This window comes from Bactrocera oleae, chromosome 4 (assembly GCF_042242935.1).
Source record: "Bactrocera oleae isolate idBacOlea1 chromosome 4, idBacOlea1, whole genome shotgun sequence".
In the NCBI taxonomy this organism is placed as follows: Eukaryota; Metazoa; Arthropoda; class Insecta; order Diptera; family Tephritidae; genus Bactrocera; species Bactrocera oleae.
The window spans coordinates 34,503,897-34,526,336 of NC_091538.1; the positions used below are offsets into that span (position 1 = coordinate 34,503,897).

The window sequence follows — 22,440 nt, forward strand, 5'->3', positions numbered from 1 at the left end:
TGAGCGCCACATCAATTTTCGCTTATACATTCCTTTCAATACGAACGCGATCCAGCGCGCTACAATCATTCGCTAAAACCAATTCGATGCGTCAACTTTTTATTGGATCCACATATGACTTTTTTTTTTTGGACAACAACATTCTGCCCGCGCCGACTCTACATTTAGCGGTCCGAATATACATATATAAACTTATATATAAGGAATTTTACTGTGCAAAACTTAATAATAAAATTTGTATATTAAACTAAATTGCGAATTTTAATTACTTACATTTGTACAAGTGGTGAGTGCTGCTAAAGTGGGCTGTGTTCCCTAATATATTAATTACAAATTTGTTCACATATAAAAAACATACGCATGGGTATACCTGGTTGGACGTTCTTGCGGTGGTTATGTGATCATGAGTATTATGCCGCGGAAATAAGTAAATAGAATTAGTTGGGCTCTAAGATGGCATGCTGGTTAGTTGCGATATTAACAGAAACGGAGGATGCGGTTTAAGAGTCATCAAATTCTTTGAAGTTCCTGTGGTTGTGGCGAAACGACATCGCCTCATAAAAATGTTTGTCCCTCATCATGCAAGGGCATCAGTCTGTTCACAATAGGCGAGGCGACTTATTGAAGCGAAAAAAATAGGATGGGTTGAATGTCAAATCAGGGAGGGGCCGAATCTTAAAAAGTGCTTCAGGTGCTTGGAATATGGACGTCTGGTGAGAACCTGAAGCAACGCGGACGATAAGAGTCATCGCTGTCTCAAATATGAGAATAAAGGGCATCTCACGAAGTCATGCAACAATAAATCTGGCGGTGTATATAAAATATAGAAAGAACTCAAACAAATATGCAGCAAGAAATGTTCTTTCTACCAAAAAGCGTGCAAAAGGGCCAAATTTTAGCGAGCCTTACAGCCAAACCTCAAGCACTGTAAAGCAGCACAATATCTGCTTACGCGTAATATGTTTGGTCGCACTGAGCTAGTAAGTTCAGAATAACGAACGTTTCAAACCATTTCGTTTTTTAACTTTGCTATATTAACAATTATGCAGCTTTCTCAATGTTTACAAAATTAAGAAGAGCGCATGATCGAGAGTGCTGGTATACTAGACTAGACTATTTTTAGATGATATGCAGCCTAGCTCCAGTTCAGCATCTCTTCCATCTTTATTTACCTCTGAGAACGACTAGTACACTGTCTCTAAATATTTCGTCCATATATTTGTTTGTCGGCAGCAAAGTATGAATTTTTTGTTCCAAAGCTATCACGGTTGTAGAAAAATTCGAATGTAAAAAATTTCCATAAATTTGGCAACAAAAAAAACCTTGTTTTTTGACAAGAGAGCAACGCCTAAAGGTAGCAGCAGAGAAATGACTAATACACAAATATAATCAACAACTTTGCGTTATTAGTTCTAGATTGAAAGGTTTATTTATGTATATCATCTTAAATTTAGAAATTTTGTAAATTAAAAATAACAAATATGGACTATAAATATTTTTAGATGCCTAAGGTTCTAAATATCTGCATTTATAATGAGCTTTTAATTGAATGTTGAAATTACATACATTTTATTTCACAAATACATATATACATACACTTTATTTTATATACAATGACGTTCAACAATTATTAAATATTTACATTCCAAAAAATAAAATGAGTACTACATTTTGTAATAAATTCACAATGTACTGGCTTCGGTATTTGGAATGTTATTAAGCCCAACGTCTGGATTACTCCAATAATAGTTAGGTGGTCCTTGACTGAAGCAATATTTCATATTAAGAGGTTCATCGTTCTCAACATAATACATCAAATAAAAATTACACATTTCATCCTCATTTGTAGCTCTAAAATAGGAAATTATTACAACAGTATTACGTAAAAATTTATTTGTCTTTTTACCCAATTTCTGTAATTCTGTTCCGATGGCTTATCATTGTACACCTTGCAGCAAGAAAATCACCGACTATTATAGGATCGCTATTTTCAACTGGGTAAAACATTTGTGGTGTTAAGGGATCCCTTTTACCTAAGAGTGTCCACTGATGGCTACCATGTTCGTCAGTCCGGACTCTATACCCAGATACCACTTTTCCAAGGCTATGTGTGTGAGTACGATAAGCTATTGGGTGTATTGTTTTATTTTCATTTATTTCACAAGCTGTCTCCATTTGCTCAATTGAATTTGGTGGAATAAGTCCTGCTGTCCCCAGAAGCAAAACTCCGGCCAACTTTTTCAAACTGTAGAACAAATACACATATATTTACAAACATTATTCTAATACATACCTACCAAGTATGATTATTAAATTTTAACATATTTAAATGATAACTTGAATCAAAGCAAAAGATAAAAAACAAAAAAAAAAATTATGAATATCATACTAAACAAAATACTTCTTTGTCTATTTCTTTTTTTAAACAAAGAAACAGTTATCGCAATAAGTTACATGTAAGCATAATAGTTTTGTTAACATAACAATTTTTTGTAACACCTAAGACTAATTGAGAAAGATATTATTCTTAGTATTGCCATAAACTTTGTTACAAACTTAATAATGCATAAAGCGAGGACGAATTCACAGAAAATAGTGTCGTAACTTCTATACTCTCGCAAGGTGTTGCTACAGAGTATAATAGTTTTATTCACCTAACGGTTGTTTGTATCACCTAAAACGAAACGATATAAATATGGAGTTTTATATATACAAAAATGTCAAGATGACAAGTCGAGTTGAAATCCAGACTGTGTCTGTTCGTCCGTCCATGCAAGCTGTAACTCTAGTGAATATTAAAGATATAGTGATGAAACTTAGTACACATACACATGTATTCCTTGTCACCATAAGAAGTTCGGTATTGTACAATCTGTCCAAAGTCATTCCCACAAAACGCCATTAATCGAACTCCTATAAAGGGCCATAGCTAAGCCGAAAATTTAGATACAAAAATGTTATTTGGTACAACGAATCGTATTAGGGAGGGATACTGGTGTTTTGAAAATATTTAAAAACTGTGCAGAATCCCGCCCTCGTAATAGGTTTAATGTATATATATCCTAAGCTACTTAAGCTAAATCAACCAAATTTGCACAGGACAAATCCTTTTAACACCTCCTACGACAGTGCGAAAATAGATAAAATCCGATGATAATCAGAGACATTAAGTAAAAATTGGACTTTGTGCGTGGCACCGTCCACCTTTAGGTGAGAACCTATAACTCAGAATCTAATTATTTTGACATTAATATGTTACACTGTGAAAATGGGCGGAACCGGAAAACAAATTTTATCAAGACAACGACCACACTTTAAAAAAAAATTGGCAAGAGAAATTACCGTAAGAACCGTAATGAATTTATACGATATATTAATAAAAAATGGGCTAAAATGCTGGATGAGTCTCACCTTGTATAACTAATAAGGTCAATCAAAAGCAAAGTACAAGCAGTTATTGATACTCAAGGTCAACATAGAAAATATTAAAATTTATTATATTAATGATTTGATTGATTTTTATTTATTAAAATATACTATGTAAAAACATTTTCTACACTGAAATAAGTAGATAAATTTTTTATTCATAATATGAAGTTGTTTTTTCGTCTGGCCCTCAGTCCTTGAGACACCGCTTTGCACACGGCCTTGTTTCCCAAAGAAGCTGCTCATTTGTCTGATTTGATCTGGTTTGTCGATTAAAATTAAGCTCTTATATGAAAAACTGAAATTTTTCAGATCAAACTACTATAGGATATAGCTGTCATACAAAGTGAACGACAAAAACAAGTTTTTGAATGAAAAATTTTAGGTGACGAGATATCTTCATGAAATTTAGCATAGATTACTGCCCAGGACAAGACTAAAATTTCTGAAGAAAAGAAGAACGACTTACTACTAAACGACTAAACTAAATCTGGATATCTGGATATTTATTCATACTCGTGATTTAAATCTCTGGTATGGTCAATAATGATGTTATGAGCTCGATACACTGGTTAAAGTACGAATATGATGTATAATAATAATGTAATTTACACGAGGTCATTACTAAAAGCTATGAGTCGCGAAACTTGAAAATGGATACAATTTTATTTGATTATATACATACACTGTTGGAAAAATAATAGAAACAACATGCACTCCTGTACTTAAAACCAAATTGTTAAATATGTACGAAAATTATATACATAAAACCGATATCACATAGAGCACTGATAACTATACTTTATTGTGCTCTCCCTTTTGAGTCAATTTCGCTTTTTATATTTACCGTAATTTACGATATTATGAGTGACCACGTGTTTAAGCTGCTTAATGGTTTCAAGTAAGTTAAGCTATAAGTTATCAATTTTGTGAAAATACGTAATTCCATTCGACTTTTATATTCAGAATGGGTCGTGTAGTGCACTGTACACAACTGTAGAACAAAATATTACCAAAAAAAATTAAAAGCTAAGGAAAAGATAACGGAAATTGGTGAATTAATGCAATGCTCTGTTAAAAGTGTTTTTTGCAGTTCACTTTTACAGTTCCACATCCCAACAGTTCCATGACATTTCGATTCGTACATAACAAAAATAATATATCTTTTCATCAAAGGACCTCAAGAACACCTTACAGGCATCTGTTTCCAGTCGAACAATTCGAAATATACTAATTGAAACGTATTTAAATACACGTTCAGCTATTAAAAAAAAACAATTGGAGGCTTTAAACCAAAAATAACGAAGAACTTTGGGAAAATTTATAATCCAATTGGTAGGCCATTGATCCCTCAACTTGTGCCAATCTGGGTCATTCAAGGCCTCGTCGGAACTTTACATGTATTTATATGTCTTTTAAAGAGAAAATTTCAAAAAAAAAAATTAGTGTTACTTTTAAGCGTTTTGTTTCTATCATTTTTTCCAAGCGCAAAAAATTAATTATTTTTATTTACAGAAAATTAAAAAAAATACTTTATTCCTAATAATGATATATGTATACTCATATCTATGTTTAAAAAATTTAAGAAATACTGATTTTCTTTTTCTAAACACTGTATATGAGGCCAAACAGTACTCACGGTCTTAATGTGTAATCAATGAAGACGCCAGAATCGTCAGTGCTGCCATCTGGAAAATATAGAAAAACATATCAGAACTTAAAGCAAGGTCGCCAAATGACATTTTAACTTGCGATTTGATAACATTATATTATTTGGCTGATTTCGTTCATTGGAAAATTTTTCTGTGTTAATATAAATATGTAGTTTAGTAGGGATATGTAAAAATATTATGAAAATAATTTATAAAAATGACATGTAACATCGTCAAACGTAAAAAAATTCAAGTTAAATTTGATATACTGATTTCGTCGTTGTGCTTGGGCACAAATTTCTTCAAATGTTTTTATATCTATTTTCATTTAAACCAAAAGAAAGAGAAGAAATGAAAGAAATATGTATGTACATAAATATATATTTTTTATTCTCTCGCAACGTATTGTATAAAGTATAATAGTCGTATTCATATATGCCTTGTTTTAGATGTGAGATGACATACCTTAAAGGCATAAGTGTTTAGTTATATGGAACATAAAATTGTAACACATGGCAAATGGGATCGGATAAGAGATCTGGTACTAATGACTGCAGACTTCGTGTTCGTAATATATTTATATTTCCATGCAATCCATTCATTTACCAAATATTTTCGTGTTACATTTATATCTAAACTATAATGCAAGCTAGAGTCAGCAAAAAAACTTTACGTACAAGGTGCTTTTGTGAAGAATCTCAATCAAATCTATCCTTTCTTACATACTTGTATAAAAAACGCAATTTGATTATATTACATGTTGATCAGACATATGGGATATTCACAGTGGCTAGATGAGTTACGCCTCCCCCCTCCATACGCGCCACTGAGCGCCAACACACCACATCAACACGATCCACAAGAAGACTCCACCCACTAACACACACCACCCCTGCAGACAACACACCACGCAGACATCACTACACCATGCGCCAACACGTACACAAATACAACACCAAATCGATCACACGACCATGAAGCCATCACAATGTATAAAAGGGACCAACGAAGGCTCCCGTACTCTTCTTTTAGCATTCGACTCGCAAGCGATTTGACCTTTTTTCGAGCATCCGCCTAAACCAACTCTTCCTTTCGTTACTACAAAAAATAGTTTTGCCAAGTTTTGCCAAGGTGAGTGAAGTCAAAATTAATTTATTAATTACATAATTATGGTCCTTCGAGCCCTAGTGGACGGCACTATGGGAAATTAAACATAAAAAGAAAAAAAAGGTGCAGTGACAAAGGTGCGGTGCCAAGAAGTGAACAAACAAAAAAAAAAATATATAAAAAAAAAAATAAAAAAAAAAAAATTCAAATGTGAACATAAGCGAAGTGCAGTGTACCATATAAAAAGAAATATTTGTACGTATATATACATACATACATACATATGTATAAATAGATTAGTGAAGTTGAGTGACCGAACATATGTTCGTACATATACACATATGAAAAAAAGTGGAAATGAGGCAAAACATATTAACTGTGCTACAAAAACAAAAATTACTTCAACACAAAAACAAACGGGCGCGAAACCAAAAAATAAAAAAAACTAAACGCGGCGCGAAACCCGAAAATATACAAGAAAAAAATATTAATCAAAAACGGGCGCGAGACTAAAACAAAATATATGGCAGCCAACAACAACAAAACACAGAAAGAGAGCTGCACAACAGGCATCAGGACAGCTGGCGTGAAGGAAGTTGGGAAAAAAGGAACCAACAAAAAAAACAAAACAAAAACCTCAAAAAGAAAACCACATTCTCCCTAAAACCCCCTTGAGGCGAGACAAAGTGAGTGTATCGTTTTTATTTTTCTTATTAATTATATATGTATGTTTGTAAATCCTGTATACCATTAAAACTAGGGAAATCCGTTTTAACAGTTTGAAAGCACGGGTACAGGACACGTTAACGGAAAATATATATAAAAAAAAAAACGGAACTAAAAATTTAAGTACTACATACTTATAATTTTTCCTAACGTTAACGGAAAATTTAAAAAAACCGATACAAACAAAACAAAAAATCGGGTGAATATCCTTATATACATATATACTTATATTTACACATATATGTATATATATATATATTATATCAACAAATTATTGATTGCCTAAACTTATGTGCTTACATTTGTATATATACATATATACACACAACAACCACAAAATAAAAAATAAAAATTCAAGTATTTGCTTCCAAAGAATTTCTGGCAGTACCCCTTAGGCTTAATATAGCAATAAGCAGGACGACAAGTAAGCTAAAGGCACAATAACAATTACAACTAGAATCCACAGCGAAAAGACAAAAATACAAACATACATATATATACTTTCAATTGGCAAACAATATGCAAATTGCATTTACCGATAAATCTTATAACTAAGCATTCTCTTATATTTTTACATATACATTATATCAGAATATATTAACATTAGCGCAGTCGGTAAAATACCTGCGTAATAGAATTTTTATTTTTCTCCACACTCTTCTCTCACGCCGAAAAATATTACGCGTGCACAGTCACATACATACACACTTGTATATACGGCATACGATCTGCCTACGCTCACATACCCCATATACAGTGGGTACAAATACATATTTTTAATTCATTTAATTATTTAAATATCGATTATTTTAAAACTGATTAAACAGTGCGGTTAAATAGCAACAAATAATTAATAATTAAAAAAAAAAAAAATTTTTTTGGTAAAAGAAAACTAAACACAATAATATAAAAAATTCTCAACTAAAAATTGCTTCAAAGTCCATTTTGGCAAATATCCCGCAATACCCCTTGTTCTTTGGCAAACAAACACAAGCAGGATTGCGCACAATCATTTCAGCACAATAATTCGTGTATACCTAGGTACAAAGTGCATTGATCTCTTCAACGAGCTCTCAATTGCTCAAGTACATAAATATATATCTACAAGTCCACGCATTAGGGTGTACCTACATACCCCTACATAAGGACATAAAAACATAAAATAAATACAATAAATTAAAAACAAATACGACCAGTAATTATAAAAAACTAAATCCTCGTATTTAAGAAACATAATTCGAATTAAAAACTCTTATTAACTAAAATAGTTTGCGGTTATACACATATACGAAAGTTAAAATTAATTTTTTTGAAAAAAAAAACACTCTACTTAAAAGAGTTTCGTTACATACAAGCATATAGCATGAATTCCATCGGTCGACACTGAGGAATTTTAAATTTATTTCCCTATTTTCTAAATGAGCTCAGATTCAAAAGAATCCAAAGCAACACAGTCTCTAAACGTACCTAAAATGATTTCTGAAGAAAAGAGTCCATGTACACCGGCAGAAGCTACACGCTCAAAACAAGGTGCTACAAAACAAAAACGGGTGAAAGATATTTCATACACCAAATTTATCTCTGAGAGTAACAGTATAATACGATACTGCACTCGATTTTCATCTTCGCCGATTCAGGACAATTCTGATTAGGTATTAGAAATTAAAAAAGACAATCTTGATAATTTTTGGACACGTCTCCAAGCTGCATATGACGCAATCGTAGAATCTGACGACTCAGATCTACCGGAAAATTTCAAATCTTGGGCTTACGCCAAATACGAAAACTGCTTAGACCAGTTCGAAGAAACAAAAGCAATGATTTCTGATCAATTAAAATTAATCAAAGCAATTGCACCTACTCCACAGCCAAGACTAGAGCTGCCACAAATCCAAAGTCATGAAGCAAGTTCAGGCATCCATCTCAAGGTGCCCACATGTGATACAGAAATCTTTCATGGTGGTTATGAACAATGGCCGTCCTTCCGGGACATGTTTACAGCCGTTTACATAAACCACCCAAAATTAACAAATGCGCAAAAATTGTATCACCTCCGATACAAAACAAAAGGTCAAGCAGGCGTAATAGTAAACAGTTCGCACTAAATGACGATAATTTCAATTTGGCTTGGGAAGCTCTTAAATCAAGATTCGAAAACGAAAGAATATTGGTCGATAAACAAATATCGATATTAATGAACTTGCCAAAAATTCAAAAGGAAACAAGTGAAGAATTTATCAAACTTCAATCCACTGTTTCAAATTGTTTGTCGGTTTTATCGACACAAAATATTCCCACAGACAGCTGGGACCCTATACTGGTAAACATATGCACTGCCGCATTACTTCTATGGGAGCAATCACTCTCATCACGAAGAAAATGCCCCACGTGGCAACAAATGAAAGATTTCCTAACTACCCAGTACAAATTGGAAAAAGGGTAGACAAAAAAAATAGTCAGAACGAAAAGCGTTCAACACTACGTAAATAGAAGCTTCCACAGACCCCAAGCCAGTAGCAACAACAATTTAAATAGAAGCTTCTTCAGAAATCAAACGTTCACATCCGAACAGTACAAACAAACGTCATGCGAACTGTGTACAGGGGGGGCATAAGCTCAAATCTTGCGAGAAATTCAAAAAAATGAATCGAAACAATTATGTACGAACAAAAAGGCTTTGTACAAATTGCCTATCACATGCACATACACTTAAAGAGTGCGAAAGCAAATTTAATTGCGTTTATTGTCATAAACGACATCATTCAATGCTGCATTACAGCACATTTACCAGCTCATCCCCAAACAGCGCAAATATGAAAAGAGCCACGGGTTTAGTTGCAACAGCAAATCCCAAAGTGTGAAATCCCGAAAATTGCCAAGAAGCACCATGCTGCTCAAAGGCATTAAAAACCCAAACGCTACACAGCGAAAATCAAAGTAGAGTACTACTACCCACAGCAGTCGTCTCCATCGAACTCCGAGGAGAACTGTTTAAACTTAGGGCCTTAATAGACCAAGGATCACAACGATCCTTCAGCATCTAGGGCTCAAAATAGGCTACAACTGCCAACAAAACTAGCCAAAATTGAAATCACGGGAATGGGCGGAAGAGTAGTCCAAAACTCAAATAAAATCTGCCCCATTACCCTAATTTCCCCCCAAGCGGATAAGCTCATACAAGCAGAAGCTATAGTCTTACCGCAACTTACAAATATGCTCCCAAGCTATCACATAAATAGCAAGCATTGGCAAAAGGTTTCATACCTAAAGCTAGCAGATCCCAACTGCAACACTCCCGCTCAAATAGACCTTCTATTAGGCAGCGATCTCATACCACAGATAATACTCGAAGGTATTGAGAAAATTTCAAATACACTTCCGGCACAAAATACTATTTTAGGGTGGATCCTAAGTGGACTAGTTTCGGAACCAGTTACCACCATGACCACTCAGGTTGAGGAAATCTCAAACGAATACCTCAATTCACAATAAATAAAATTTTGGGAGTTAGAAGAACTCCCCCCATATCAATCACAACCCCTGAAGATCAGTATTGTGAAGACTTTTACAAAGCCACAACTACTAGATCAGATAATGGTCGGTGCGTCGTACGACTACCACTAAAACAACAATTTCCTAACACACTCGCCTTAGGTCACTCTCGCACCTCTGCAATACAGCAGTTTTTAAGTATGGAAAAAACTTACTTAAAAAAGGTGAGCTTAAGCCAGAATACGATGGCGTGTTAGAAGAATACCTCCATTTAGACCACATGGAGGAAGTAAGCCCATGCGAAAAAATCATAAATGGCAAATATTACTCATTTTACTTGCCTCATCACGTAGTAGTAAAGCCAGACAAAAAAAAACAACTAAAGTAAGAGTTGTATTTAATGCATCAAGATCTACTAGCTCGGGGAATTCCCTAAATAATATTCTATTTACGGGACCCACGTTCCAACCAGGTTTAATGCTACTCATTTTAAATTGGCGTATATTCAAATACGTATTTAACGGAGACGTCGAAAAAATGTATAGACAAATAGTCGTACATAAAGACGATCAAGATTTTCAGCGAATTATTTTCCGAAAATCTCCCAATAGTCCACTCCGCGACTATAAATTGAGTTACCTTTGGTGTCAAATAGTCGTACATAAAGACGATCAAGATTTTCAGCGAATTATTTTCCGAAAATCTCCCAATAGTCCACTCCGCGACTATAAATTGAAAACAGTTACCTTTAGTGTCAACTGTGCTCCATATTTAGCCATTCGAACACTGCAGAAGAGAGTCAGAATTTCCTCTGGCAACCCAGGTGTTAAAAACACAAACGTATGTAGACGATATCTTGTCTGGAAGTCACAGTCTTTCACAAGCATACGAGTCACTAGCACAAGTGACAAAAGCCCTCAAAACCGCAGGGTTTCCGTAAAAAAAGAAAACGGCGAACCACCCTAATATCTTAAAGAACATACCTAAAGAAAATCTGTTGGATACCAATTTCCTTAAATTCGAAAAGGAAAGTACAACAAAAACTCTGGGGATTCAATGGAATGCGATATCTGACCTGTTTTCATACACTACAGAGTCAATATCTGCATTATCCGCCATAACGAAGCGACAAATTCTATCCTCTGTGGCGAAACTTTTCAACCCCGCAGGATGGCTTTCGCCAGTTATGATACAAGCCAAAATTCTAATACAAGAATTATGGCTAGATGGAACCGACTGGGACGAACAATTAAAACCACTTCGTTTAGAAAAGTGGTCCCAGTTTGCAACAATCTAAACGATATCTCACAGATACAAATCCCACGATGGGTAAATTATGCCCCAGAGCACAAAGTCGAACTACACGGCTTCTATGACGCTTCTGAAAAGGCATATTGCGCAACTATATATGTTCGCACACAAAGCGACTTTGCGACCACAAGCCACTTGCTAGTAGCAAAAGCAAAAGTAGCTCCGTTAAAAACAATAAGTCTGCCACGACTTGAACTGTGCGGAGCGCTACTGCTAGCCAAACTAGTATCCATGGTGCGAATGCATTTAAATATGGCAAAATACAAATTGTATCTGTGGTCCGATTCTGAAATTGTACTAGCCTGGTTAGAAAAACCACCACATGCATGGAAGACGTATATTTCCAATCGAACGTCTCAAATACTTGACCTAGTGGGATCAGCCACTTGGCGACACGTAGCCAGTGCTGCCAATCCTGCCGATCTAGGTACAAGAGGGTGCAAACCGCTGCACCTTACCACCTCCCTCTGGTGGAATGGTCCCCGATGGTTAACAGAATCTCCCGATTCTTGGCCACAATCGGTCATGCGCAATATAATAGCCCCAGAAAGTCGAAAAATTGACTCCTTTCACACAGCAGTGGAGGATACTGACATCCTTGAGCGATTTTCATCGTTCCCCCGAGCCCTCAGAGTAATCGCCTATATGTTAAAGTTCATAGAGCGACTTAAAATTAAAATTAAGGGAGTTCCCTCAGAGTACCCCCAATGCGATACATTGACGCACTTAGAATTGCAAAAGGCAAAGGTCGCTCTAATCGCATCTACTCAAACGCGCTACTTCAGCCGCGATATAACACTATTAAGAGAATCAAAACCCATTGACAAAAGGAGTTCACTCTTAGTTCTAAACCCATTCCTCGACACGAAAGGTCTTCTTCGTGTGAATGATCGGCTTGCCAATTCAAGCCTAACTTATAACGAACGCCATCCCATAATTGTACCAGAGAAGTCTCAACTTGCCACATTACTCATCAATTATATCCACATATTAATGCTTCATGCCGAACATCGTCTCATGCAACATATGGTCCGCCAAGAATTCTACATTCCCCGACTTAAGTCCCAAATAAAGAAGTGCATTTTCTTGTGCAAAATCTGTACCACGCACAAGCAAAAGATGCGACCACAGATTATGGCAGCACTTCCTCCGGAACGCTGCAACTTTGCTCTGCCTTTCTCCATCACAGGTGTCGATTTTGCTGGGCCTTTTCAAATAAAGGCGTCCATGTTAAGGTCTCCCACTCTGATGAAAGGCTATGTGGCTGTTTTTGTCTGTTTTACGACAAAAGCAGTGCACCTTGAGCTTTGTTCTGATCTGACGAAGGAGGCTTTCCTTGCGGCATTTGCTCGCTTTGTCGGTCGACGCGGTTTTCCATCAAAGATAATGAGCGATAATGGTAAAACATTTATTGGCGCTCAAAGAGCCACCGAAAAACAATTTGTGGACTTTATCAAACAAGTCTCACCTTAGATTGTACAAAAGTACGCGCCCCAAGGCATTAATTAGCAATTCATCCCCCCAAGCGCTCCTCATATGGGTGGTTTATGGGAATCAGCTGTAAAAAGCTTCAAATCCCACTTCAAGAAAGTAGCTGGAAATTACAAATTCAATTACGAAGAATTCATGACATTATTAATTCGAATTGAAGCCGTTCTCAATTCACGGCCTCTTACAATCCTTTCGCAAGATCCCTCCTATTTCCCAGCCTTAACTCCAGGGCACTTTCTCAAAGGAACACCCATTCTGACCATACCTGAGCCAGGCGTGGAGCCGCTATCCTTATTAAATCGCTGGGAAAGAATTAAAATTCTCCATCACGATTTCAGCCGTCGATGGAAAGAAGAATACATAAAGGATCTCCATAAACGATACCGTTGGAAGACTCCTGAACAAGCACCAAAACTTGGAGATTGTGTCCTCATCCATGATAATTGTCTACCTCCTACCGAATGGCGGCTTGGGCGCATAGTGGTTGATCTTCGTACGCAAAGCGGAATGCTAACCAGACCGCTCGTAAAGCTATGCTTTCTCCCAACCGCCGATAATAGCAACACAGCAAATCGCAAACAATCAACCGATACTACCGCAATACATTAAAATAATCAAATCAAGAAGAAAAAAACCGAAAAACTCGTTAATAACCGTTAAAACCAATAACTAATAAAAAAATGGTCGATCAATACGACGACCCATTCATGCCACATACCGTGGCACGATCATCCATATCCTTTATATGACAAATCTGCATAATTACACCACTTTTTCATACGGATTAACATGGATGTGGATACGTCAACTACTCCCACGCTAACTGTGCGGTCGGCTACCCACGTGTCACGCACGAGGCCTACCCCAACGCCCCGATCTGCAGCTGCAACTACCCCTGCAAGCGCACCTGCAACGACACTGATGTCAGCACCAGTTCCTCGTGGTGGCATGCGACCACCACCGACCCTATCATCACGACCATCAGAGGTACATCGTATACGATGTCCCATATGTCGGCGCCTACACCGCCTGCAACATTGTGGGATTTTTCGAAGTATGCAGCCCCTTTAACGCCAGCAGGTTGCCCAAGCGCACGAGCACTGCCTCAATTGTTTGGCTACGGTCCACACGACTCCGGAGTGTACGTCGGTTACGCTTTGCCAACTGTGCAATCGACCGCAACATACCCTGCTGCACCGCACCCCAAAGCGGGCCGTCGGGCGACAACTCGCCCCAAGCCGTAGATCGCAGCAGAGCAGCCATCAGGATCGCCCCCGAAGACAGGCAGCTCCACCTCCGCCCAGGCCAACATACCGCCGCTTCACTGGCCTCAGCAGCGTTGTTGCCACGCTGCAGCAACTACAGCGGTTGCTAGGCTAAAATTCGCCTAGGGGGGCCGGGATGGCTAGATGAGAGTTACGCCTCCCCCCTCCATACGCGCCACTGAGCGCCAACACACCACATCAACACGATCCACAAGAAGACTCCACCCACTAACACACACAAACACACACTACCCCTGCAGACAACACACCACGCAGACATCACTACACCATGCACCAACACGTACACAAATACAACACCAAATCGATCACACGACCATGAAGCCATCACAATGTATAAAAGGGACCAACGAAGGCTCCCGTACTCTTCTTTTAGCATTCGACTCGCAAGCGATTTGACCTTTTTTCGAGCATCCGCCTAAACCAACTCTTCCTTTCGTTACTACAAAAAATAGTTTTGCCAAGTTTTGCCAAGGTGAGTGAAGTCAAAATTAATTTATTAATTACATAATTACACAGACATAAATCTTTTCTCATTTTCTAAAGTTATTAAAACACAGAAGGATATAACAAATAAGGGGCTTTAATTTTTAACAGAAAATAAGTTTACGTATATTTTTAAAATATTATGTTAAACTCTTTTTAAGTAAATTAATATTTAGTTGGCTCTCCTTTTGCAACAATAATTGCTGGAAGTCTTCCGACTAACACTCTCAAATTAGAAAACACTGTTTGGTACGACATATATTTTGTTATTCAATACTTTTATTCACTTCAATACTTTTATTCCAATAATCCTCCAATAATTTTATGCCATCCCTATAATCAATTTCCGGAAGCTCTGCAAAATACCCGTCTATGGCTGTAATAGCTTCTTCATTCGGCGAAAAATGCTTTCCACGAAGGAATTGTTTGAGGTTTCTGAAGAGGTAGTAGTCGCTGGGAGCCAAATCATGTAAATGCGGTGGATGCTCAAGCAATTCGTACTTTAATTCGTTGAATTTTGCCATTGTTAAAACACCTTTGTGAGCAGGTGCATTGTCTTGATGAAAAAAGATTTTTTGTGGTGCAAAATAGGTAATTTCTCACGAATTTTTTTATCCAGCTGATCCAAAAGGCTGCAATAATATTCAGAGTTGATAGTTTTACCTTTCTGTAGATAATCAATGAACAAAATTCCTTTTGCATCAAAAAAAACTGATGCCATAACTTTCTTTGCTGATCGTTATGACTTCACCTGCTTTGGAGCTGAACAACCAGCTTCAAACGTTCTTGTTTCAATTTAGGATCATGGTGGTAGATCCAAGTCTTATCCATAGTTAGAAAACGACACAAGAAATCAGGTTTATTCTGCTTAAAACGCTCCAAATTATGCTGAAAAATATGAATTCGATCCAGTTTTTGTTGAATTGTTAACGTTTGCGGTACTAACTTCCCAAAGAGCTTTTTTATAGGTAATTCTCCATGTAAAATATAAAGTGCTTGTTCGTCTGAGATGCCTATGGCATTAGTAATTTCACTTGATCCATGATTTCTGGTGTGGTTACGGTTTTTGGTCGTCCTTCACGTGGATCGTGTTCCAGCCTAGTACGACTACGGTTAAATTCACCAGTCCAAAATTCAACGGTGTTTGAAGGTGAGGACTTCTTATACACTTCTAACAATTGTTCAGAAATTTTTTAAACAAAGAATTAATTGACAGAAAGACTTGTACCCTTGCATGTCTTCTAGTTCTATAAGGTTTACACCCCAGGGATGCACTCTGCTCCTTCAAAACTTTAAATAAGGGTGCTTGTCCATTATAAAATCAATAAATACAAGTTTTTCGACTCCTGTTGTAGCCTTACACCCCCACCCTATCTCGTTTCCTCCTCCAAGTATTCAATTTTCACTCGTGACTCCATACCACGTGTCGTAAAACATGTCAGTTACATCAACGCATTTTCTTGCAAATGAAAGCCTCTTTTCTGGATTCACCAGAGATATTAAAGATTACCAATTTTTGTGGAGCACATTTCGAATCGTTAGTGGTTGCACGCTACGCCTTGAGCTGCGTCACACTTCCTTCTGTATTTCTGGCGCCGTTTGCTTTGGGTCTGCCCGTGTTACACTCAGGGGTTTTACGTTCATCGTTAGGTTAGCCTGGAAAGTTCCAGAAATTCCTTATGTAAAATTGTTATTGTCTACTCACTCGATGGCGATTTGTTAATAATTCGGTTAAATACGTATGCTCTATTCCCCTTTAAGTACAAGTCAATGATAGTTTTCCGAGTTTCATATTCAATTTCACGACCATTTTGACTTTACACCTTCACGTTTGACATAAAATTGAACAATATGGAATTCTACTGCAACAATTGAATAATTTTAAACATAACTAATTGCTTACCGTTAGATTTCCCCTAAAAACAAAAAATAAACAAGGAATAAAAGTACGAAAACTTTTTTGGTGTGGAATTTTTTTTGTTTCTTTCGTTTTTTTCACATTATTGAATTCCTGGAAGAAGTGAGGGGGGTCACTACGCCATATATAATAAATCTTAATAGTATCGTTGAACATTTTATGAAAAAAAATTTCAGATGTTTGAGGACGCTGGGTACGTAAAATTTTTTTGCTCAGCATTTATTCAAAACGTACGACTCCGAGTGGGTTTACAGACGAAGACTTTTGTAGCTCATTATTGGGAAACTCATCATTTAAGTTAGTGAGTAGGATTAATTCGTGTGAAACAAGGCCCATTTTTATGATTTTTTTGTTATGAAGCAGGTTTTAACCAATAGTAAATTATAGTATGACATTTGTAGAATATTCAATTAAATTGTCACGGTGAAACAGTAAAAATACAGCAATGGCAACAATTACTCTGGAGCGTCTCGAAAAAATAGGTTTGCGGTGCTTCTCATAATTTTGTGCAGCATAATCCGAGATAATAATAATAATAACAAGTAAGGAAGGGCTAAGTTCGGATGTAACCGAACATTTTATACTCTCGCAAAGTCACATGGTATACTCGTTTGAGATTTCTTTGTGGATTGACTGATATTTTCGGTAGAAGGTCAACTATAGGCACTGGGGTCCACATATTTAGTACTTAGGGGTTTGAACAGTTTTGATTCGATTTAGACAATTTTTGGCCGCAAGGTGGCATACTTTAATTGCATTATTCACGCAAAGTTTTACCCCGATATAATCATTGTTACCTGATTTGCATAGTGGAAAGTGAAAGAATCAGATAGAATTGAAAATGGTGTTACATGGGAAGTAAGCGTGGTTGTAGTCCGATTTCGCCCATTTTCGCACTATGACATAGAAACATGAAAAGAACGTTATGCACCGAATTTGGTTGAAATCGGTTGAGCAGATCTCAAGATATGGGTTTTCACCTAAAAGTGGGCTGTGCCAGGCCCACTGATTAATTTTGAACGCGGTTCCTATAAAGCCAATTTATACCATCTCAGAGATAAAATTTAATGTCTCTGGCGTGTTTAGTGCTTGATTTATCGCGCTTTTAGTAGTTTTTAACAGTACCGTTATATGGGGAGTGGGCGGAGTTGCCACCCGATTTCAACTATTTTCACACCGTCAATAGAAGTGCTAAAAACATTTGCTTCTAGTGAATTTTGTTATTATAGCATTAGCGGTTTAGGAGATATGCACATTAAACCTATTAGAGGCGGGACCACGCCCACAAAAAAGTTTTAACTGCAGATGCCCCTCCCTAATGTGATCCTGTGTACCAAATAACAGTCTTGTATTTTATTGCGGAGCTTAGTTATGGCAAGTTATTTGTTTTTGATTAATGGCGTTTTGTGGGCGTGGCAGTGGTCCGATTACGCCCATCTGCAATACCAACCGTCTCACGGTACCAAGAAACATGTCTACCAAGTTTCATAAAGATATCTCAATTTTTACTCAAGTTAGAGCTTGCACGGACGGACAGACGGACGGACGGACGGACGGACAGACAGTCACCCGGATTTCAACTCGTCTCTTCATCCTGATCATTTATATATACATAACCCTATATCTAACTCGATTAGTTTTAGGTGATACAAACAACCGTTAGGTGAACAAAACTATTATACTCTGTCGCAACAGGTTGCGAGAGTATACAAATTATTAACAAGTTTTAAGGGGCACAACTAGTGTGAAATTTAAAAAACTAAATATTTTGTTTTACGATTCGATAGTTTATACTATTAAAAATAACTTAAATTTCAAATCGTTATCTCAAATAGTTTTTGAGTTACAGCCATTTCAAGGGCAGCCGCTCAGTTCAATCTGGTCCATCAGTTTATTATACTCTTGCAACATGTTGCTACAGAGTTAATAGCTTTGTTCACCTAACGGTTGTTTGCATCACCTAAAACTAATATATTAATAATAATAAGATAGATACGGAGTTATATATGTATAAATGATCAGGATTACGATACGAGTTGAAAACCGGATATATGTCTGTCCGTCCGTCTATAAGTCTGTCTGTGGAAGCTGTAACTTGATTAAAAATGGAGATATCCTAATGAAACTTGGAACACGTGTTTCTTGGCAGAAAAAGTGAGAACGAGCTGGTAGATGGGCGTAATCGAACCGCTACCACGCCCACAAAACGCCATTAAACGAAAATTTATAAAGTGCCATAACTAAATACTAAACTAAGAAATAAAACTACAATCTGGCACAGGGTATCGCAGTAGTTAGGGGCACATGTTGGCTAAAATTTTTGTAAAAATGGGCGTGGCCTCTCCCTCTAAGAGGTTTAATGTACATATCTTCTAACCCACAATAACCAAATTTGCTCAGTACAAACCCTTTAAGCACCCCTATCGACAGTTTAAAAATGGGAAATCGGATGATAACCCAGCGCATTCTCCATATAACGGTTCTGTTAAAAACTACTAAAAGAACGATGAATCAATAACTAAATGCGGCAGAGACATTTAATTTTACATCCGAGATGGTACGAGAAAGCTTTATTCTTTAAAGCTATTATAATAGAAGTCGGATTATAATCCCCTCCCCATATAACGGTTATGTTGACACCTACTAAAAAGTCCATAACACAATAAATGAAAGTTTGTCACTAAATTTTTAACTCAAGATGATAAACAAGCTTTATAGGAGTCGGTTTCAAAATTAGACAATGCGCATGGCACTGCTACTGTTTAGGCCATATCTTGGGACCTGCTCTACCAATTCGGTACATAACATTATCCTAACATTTCTATTCTACAGTGCGAAAATTGACGATATCGGACTACTAATGAAATTGAAAGAGTGTTTTTCTCTTTGTGAATATAATGGATAAAATCGGGTGAAAATTTGCCTAGCTTCCATATAACTAATAATCAGATTTTCAAACGTCCGGTTAACTTTATACCTTATATTATATGTATATTGTATAAACAAGGAAGTTCTAAGTTCGGGTGTAAACGAACATTTTGTACTCTCGTAACTTCTCGTAATTACTTCAGGTGTTGGCAAAATTTTATATTAAAGGAATTATTGATCCGATTCAACCCATTTTTGACACAAAGACATACTATTATCGAGAGTATCATTTATTTATTTTATTATATGAATTACAATTATATATCTTACACGTTGACCGATATTTTCGGTAAAAAGTCAACTATAGGCACTGGGGTCCTATGCCTAACAGGATATCACCCGAACACGGACACATAGATGCGCTAGAGCTGGCGGAACTGATTGACGATTCGACATTCTGCACAATGAATGACGAAGCCCACACCAAAATTATGGGGACTTGTAATAGCTCGCCAGATATTACCATCGCTAGCGGTGGTCTGATAAATAGTATAACCTGGCGACCTATGCTAACTCTCGCATCAGACCATCTGCCCATAATTATCTCGATCGAGAAACCTCCTGACTTTATTTCTGTGGACAACCGCACTTTTGTTAACTTTAACAAAGCTAACTGGGTCGGCTTCACAGAATTTACCGAGAACACCTTCAACGCACTACCCATTCTTACGGACGTCATCGTTGGCGAGCGTCAATTCGCTGCTGCTACTGCTCGCTTCATACCGGCTGGAAGAATCGCAGCCGAAGCAGCTGTACTAGCAAACGAGCGCGACACCTTACGCCATGCCGATCCCTGTGATCCCCGAATAAGGGATCTCAATTTGGAGATTCGACAAATGGTAAACCATCATAAGCGGACAAAATGGATAGAGCACCTGAAGTCCTGCAACCTCTCCACCGGTGTAAGTAAGCCTTGGACTACTGTCAAGGCCCTATCAAATCCGAGGAGACCTGATGATCGGGTTGAAATTCAATTCGATGGCCATGCCCCCTCGGACCCGAAGAAGTGCGCGAGCTAGTTTAGCCGGCAGTTTACACTGCACCCTTTGACTGGCAAGGCCAAACGATGTGTTACCCGACGGCTGCGTAAAATGTCAAATGACTTCGCACCACTTACTTTCACCGATGGGGAGGTTCAGAGTGCCATCACAAAGGCCAAATCGTCCAAATCCATTGGCCCTGACGGAATAAGCATGCTGATGCTAAAGTATCTAGGCCCGACGGGAGTAAACTACCTCACCAAGGTCCTTAATTTGTCGATGGCCACTCTTCAAATACCCGATGTGTGGAAAGTCGAAAGAGTGGTCCCACTACTGAAGCCTGGGAAACCCGCCAACAAAGGGAAGTCTTATCGCCCGATAACTCTCCTTTCCCCAGTAGTGAAGACACTTGATGCCTTGTTACTCCCGACGTTCACTCACCACCTTAGCCTAGCAGAACATCAGCATGGCTTCCGAAAACTGCACAGCACCACCACAGCATTTAGCGTCATAAACGCCCGGATAGTTTATGGCCTAAACCAGAAGCCACCCTGCGAGAGGACGATCCTCGTAGCGTTGGACTTGTCGAAAGCCGTCGACACAGTCAACCACATAACGCTACTTGAGGACATCGAACAATCTACGCTCCCTCCAGGGCTGAAGCGGTGGACCATAAACTACCTGAGCGGTCGGCAATCATTCGTACTATTTCGGGGTCAAAACTCCAAACTAAGAATTATACAGGGGATTCCGCAGGGTGGTGTCCTCTCCCCTTTACTGTTTAACTTCTTCGCCTCGAAACTCCCTCAACCACCAGAGGGAACTTCCGTGACCTCGCATGTGCTCGAAAGTAAACAGCTATCTCTCTGATCTTTCTCGCTTCTTCGCTGGAGTCTGACACTCTCCCCCACTAAATCCACAGCGAAGATATTTACGAACTGGACGAAGGAGTACAGACTTGATCTATACATTTCAGTCGATGGCACCAAAATTCCGACAATAAACAACCCTAAAATTTTAGGCGTTATGCTAGACAGTCTTTGCTCCTTCACTCCTCACACGACCGCGATAACTGCCAAAGTACAGAGCAGCTCTTGGGGAAGAGAAAAAGAAACGTTGCTGGCGACATAAAAGGCAATCGGCCGGCCGACCACCACCCATACCAGACGTAGAGCTCGAGTTGCCTCTTAAAACCAGAGTGACCCTCGCGTAACTTCGTTCTGGATATTGTAGCAGGTTAAACTCCTACTTATCCAGAATAGACCCCGACATACCAAACACATGTCCTGCGTGCAATGAGTCTCCGCATGACACTAACCACCTCTTTGCATGCCCAACAAACCCCACTCATCTAACACCCTTTTCCCTATGGTCCGACCCCGTCGAAACAGCTCGTTTCCTGGGCCTCCCGTTAGATGACCTCGACAACAACCAATCTGGAATTTATCACCCAAACGGGGAGTAGGTAAACGTTACAACAACAACAACAACCACGGCTACTTAAAAAAAAAAATATTTTATGGAACATCTGCCCCTCCCTAATATGATCCTGTATACCAAATAACAGTCTTGTACCTTGTGGAGCTTAGTTATGGCAATTTATTTGTTTTGATTAATGCCGTTTTGTAGGCGTGGCAATG

At 37.9% G+C, this 22,440-nt stretch overlaps 1 protein-coding gene across 1 annotated transcript in view; it reads right to left on the minus strand.

The window, feature by feature from the left end:
• Window positions 1-1,539: 1,539 nt before the first annotated feature.
• Phm (Peptidylglycine-alpha-hydroxylating monooxygenase) overlaps window positions 1,540-22,440 on the minus strand; it is a 148,176-nt gene continuing 127,275 nt past the window's right edge. The window contains exons 6-8 of the mRNA XM_070109284.1: window positions 5,066-5,114; window positions 1,907-2,245; window positions 1,540-1,851 (exon numbers count right to left, since the gene is read on the minus strand). Coding sequence (XP_069965385.1) covers window positions 1,683-1,851; window positions 1,907-2,245; window positions 5,066-5,114 — 557 coding nt within the window. The 3' untranslated portion in view covers window positions 1,540-1,682. The remainder of the gene's footprint in view (window positions 1,852-1,906; window positions 2,246-5,065; window positions 5,115-22,440) is intronic.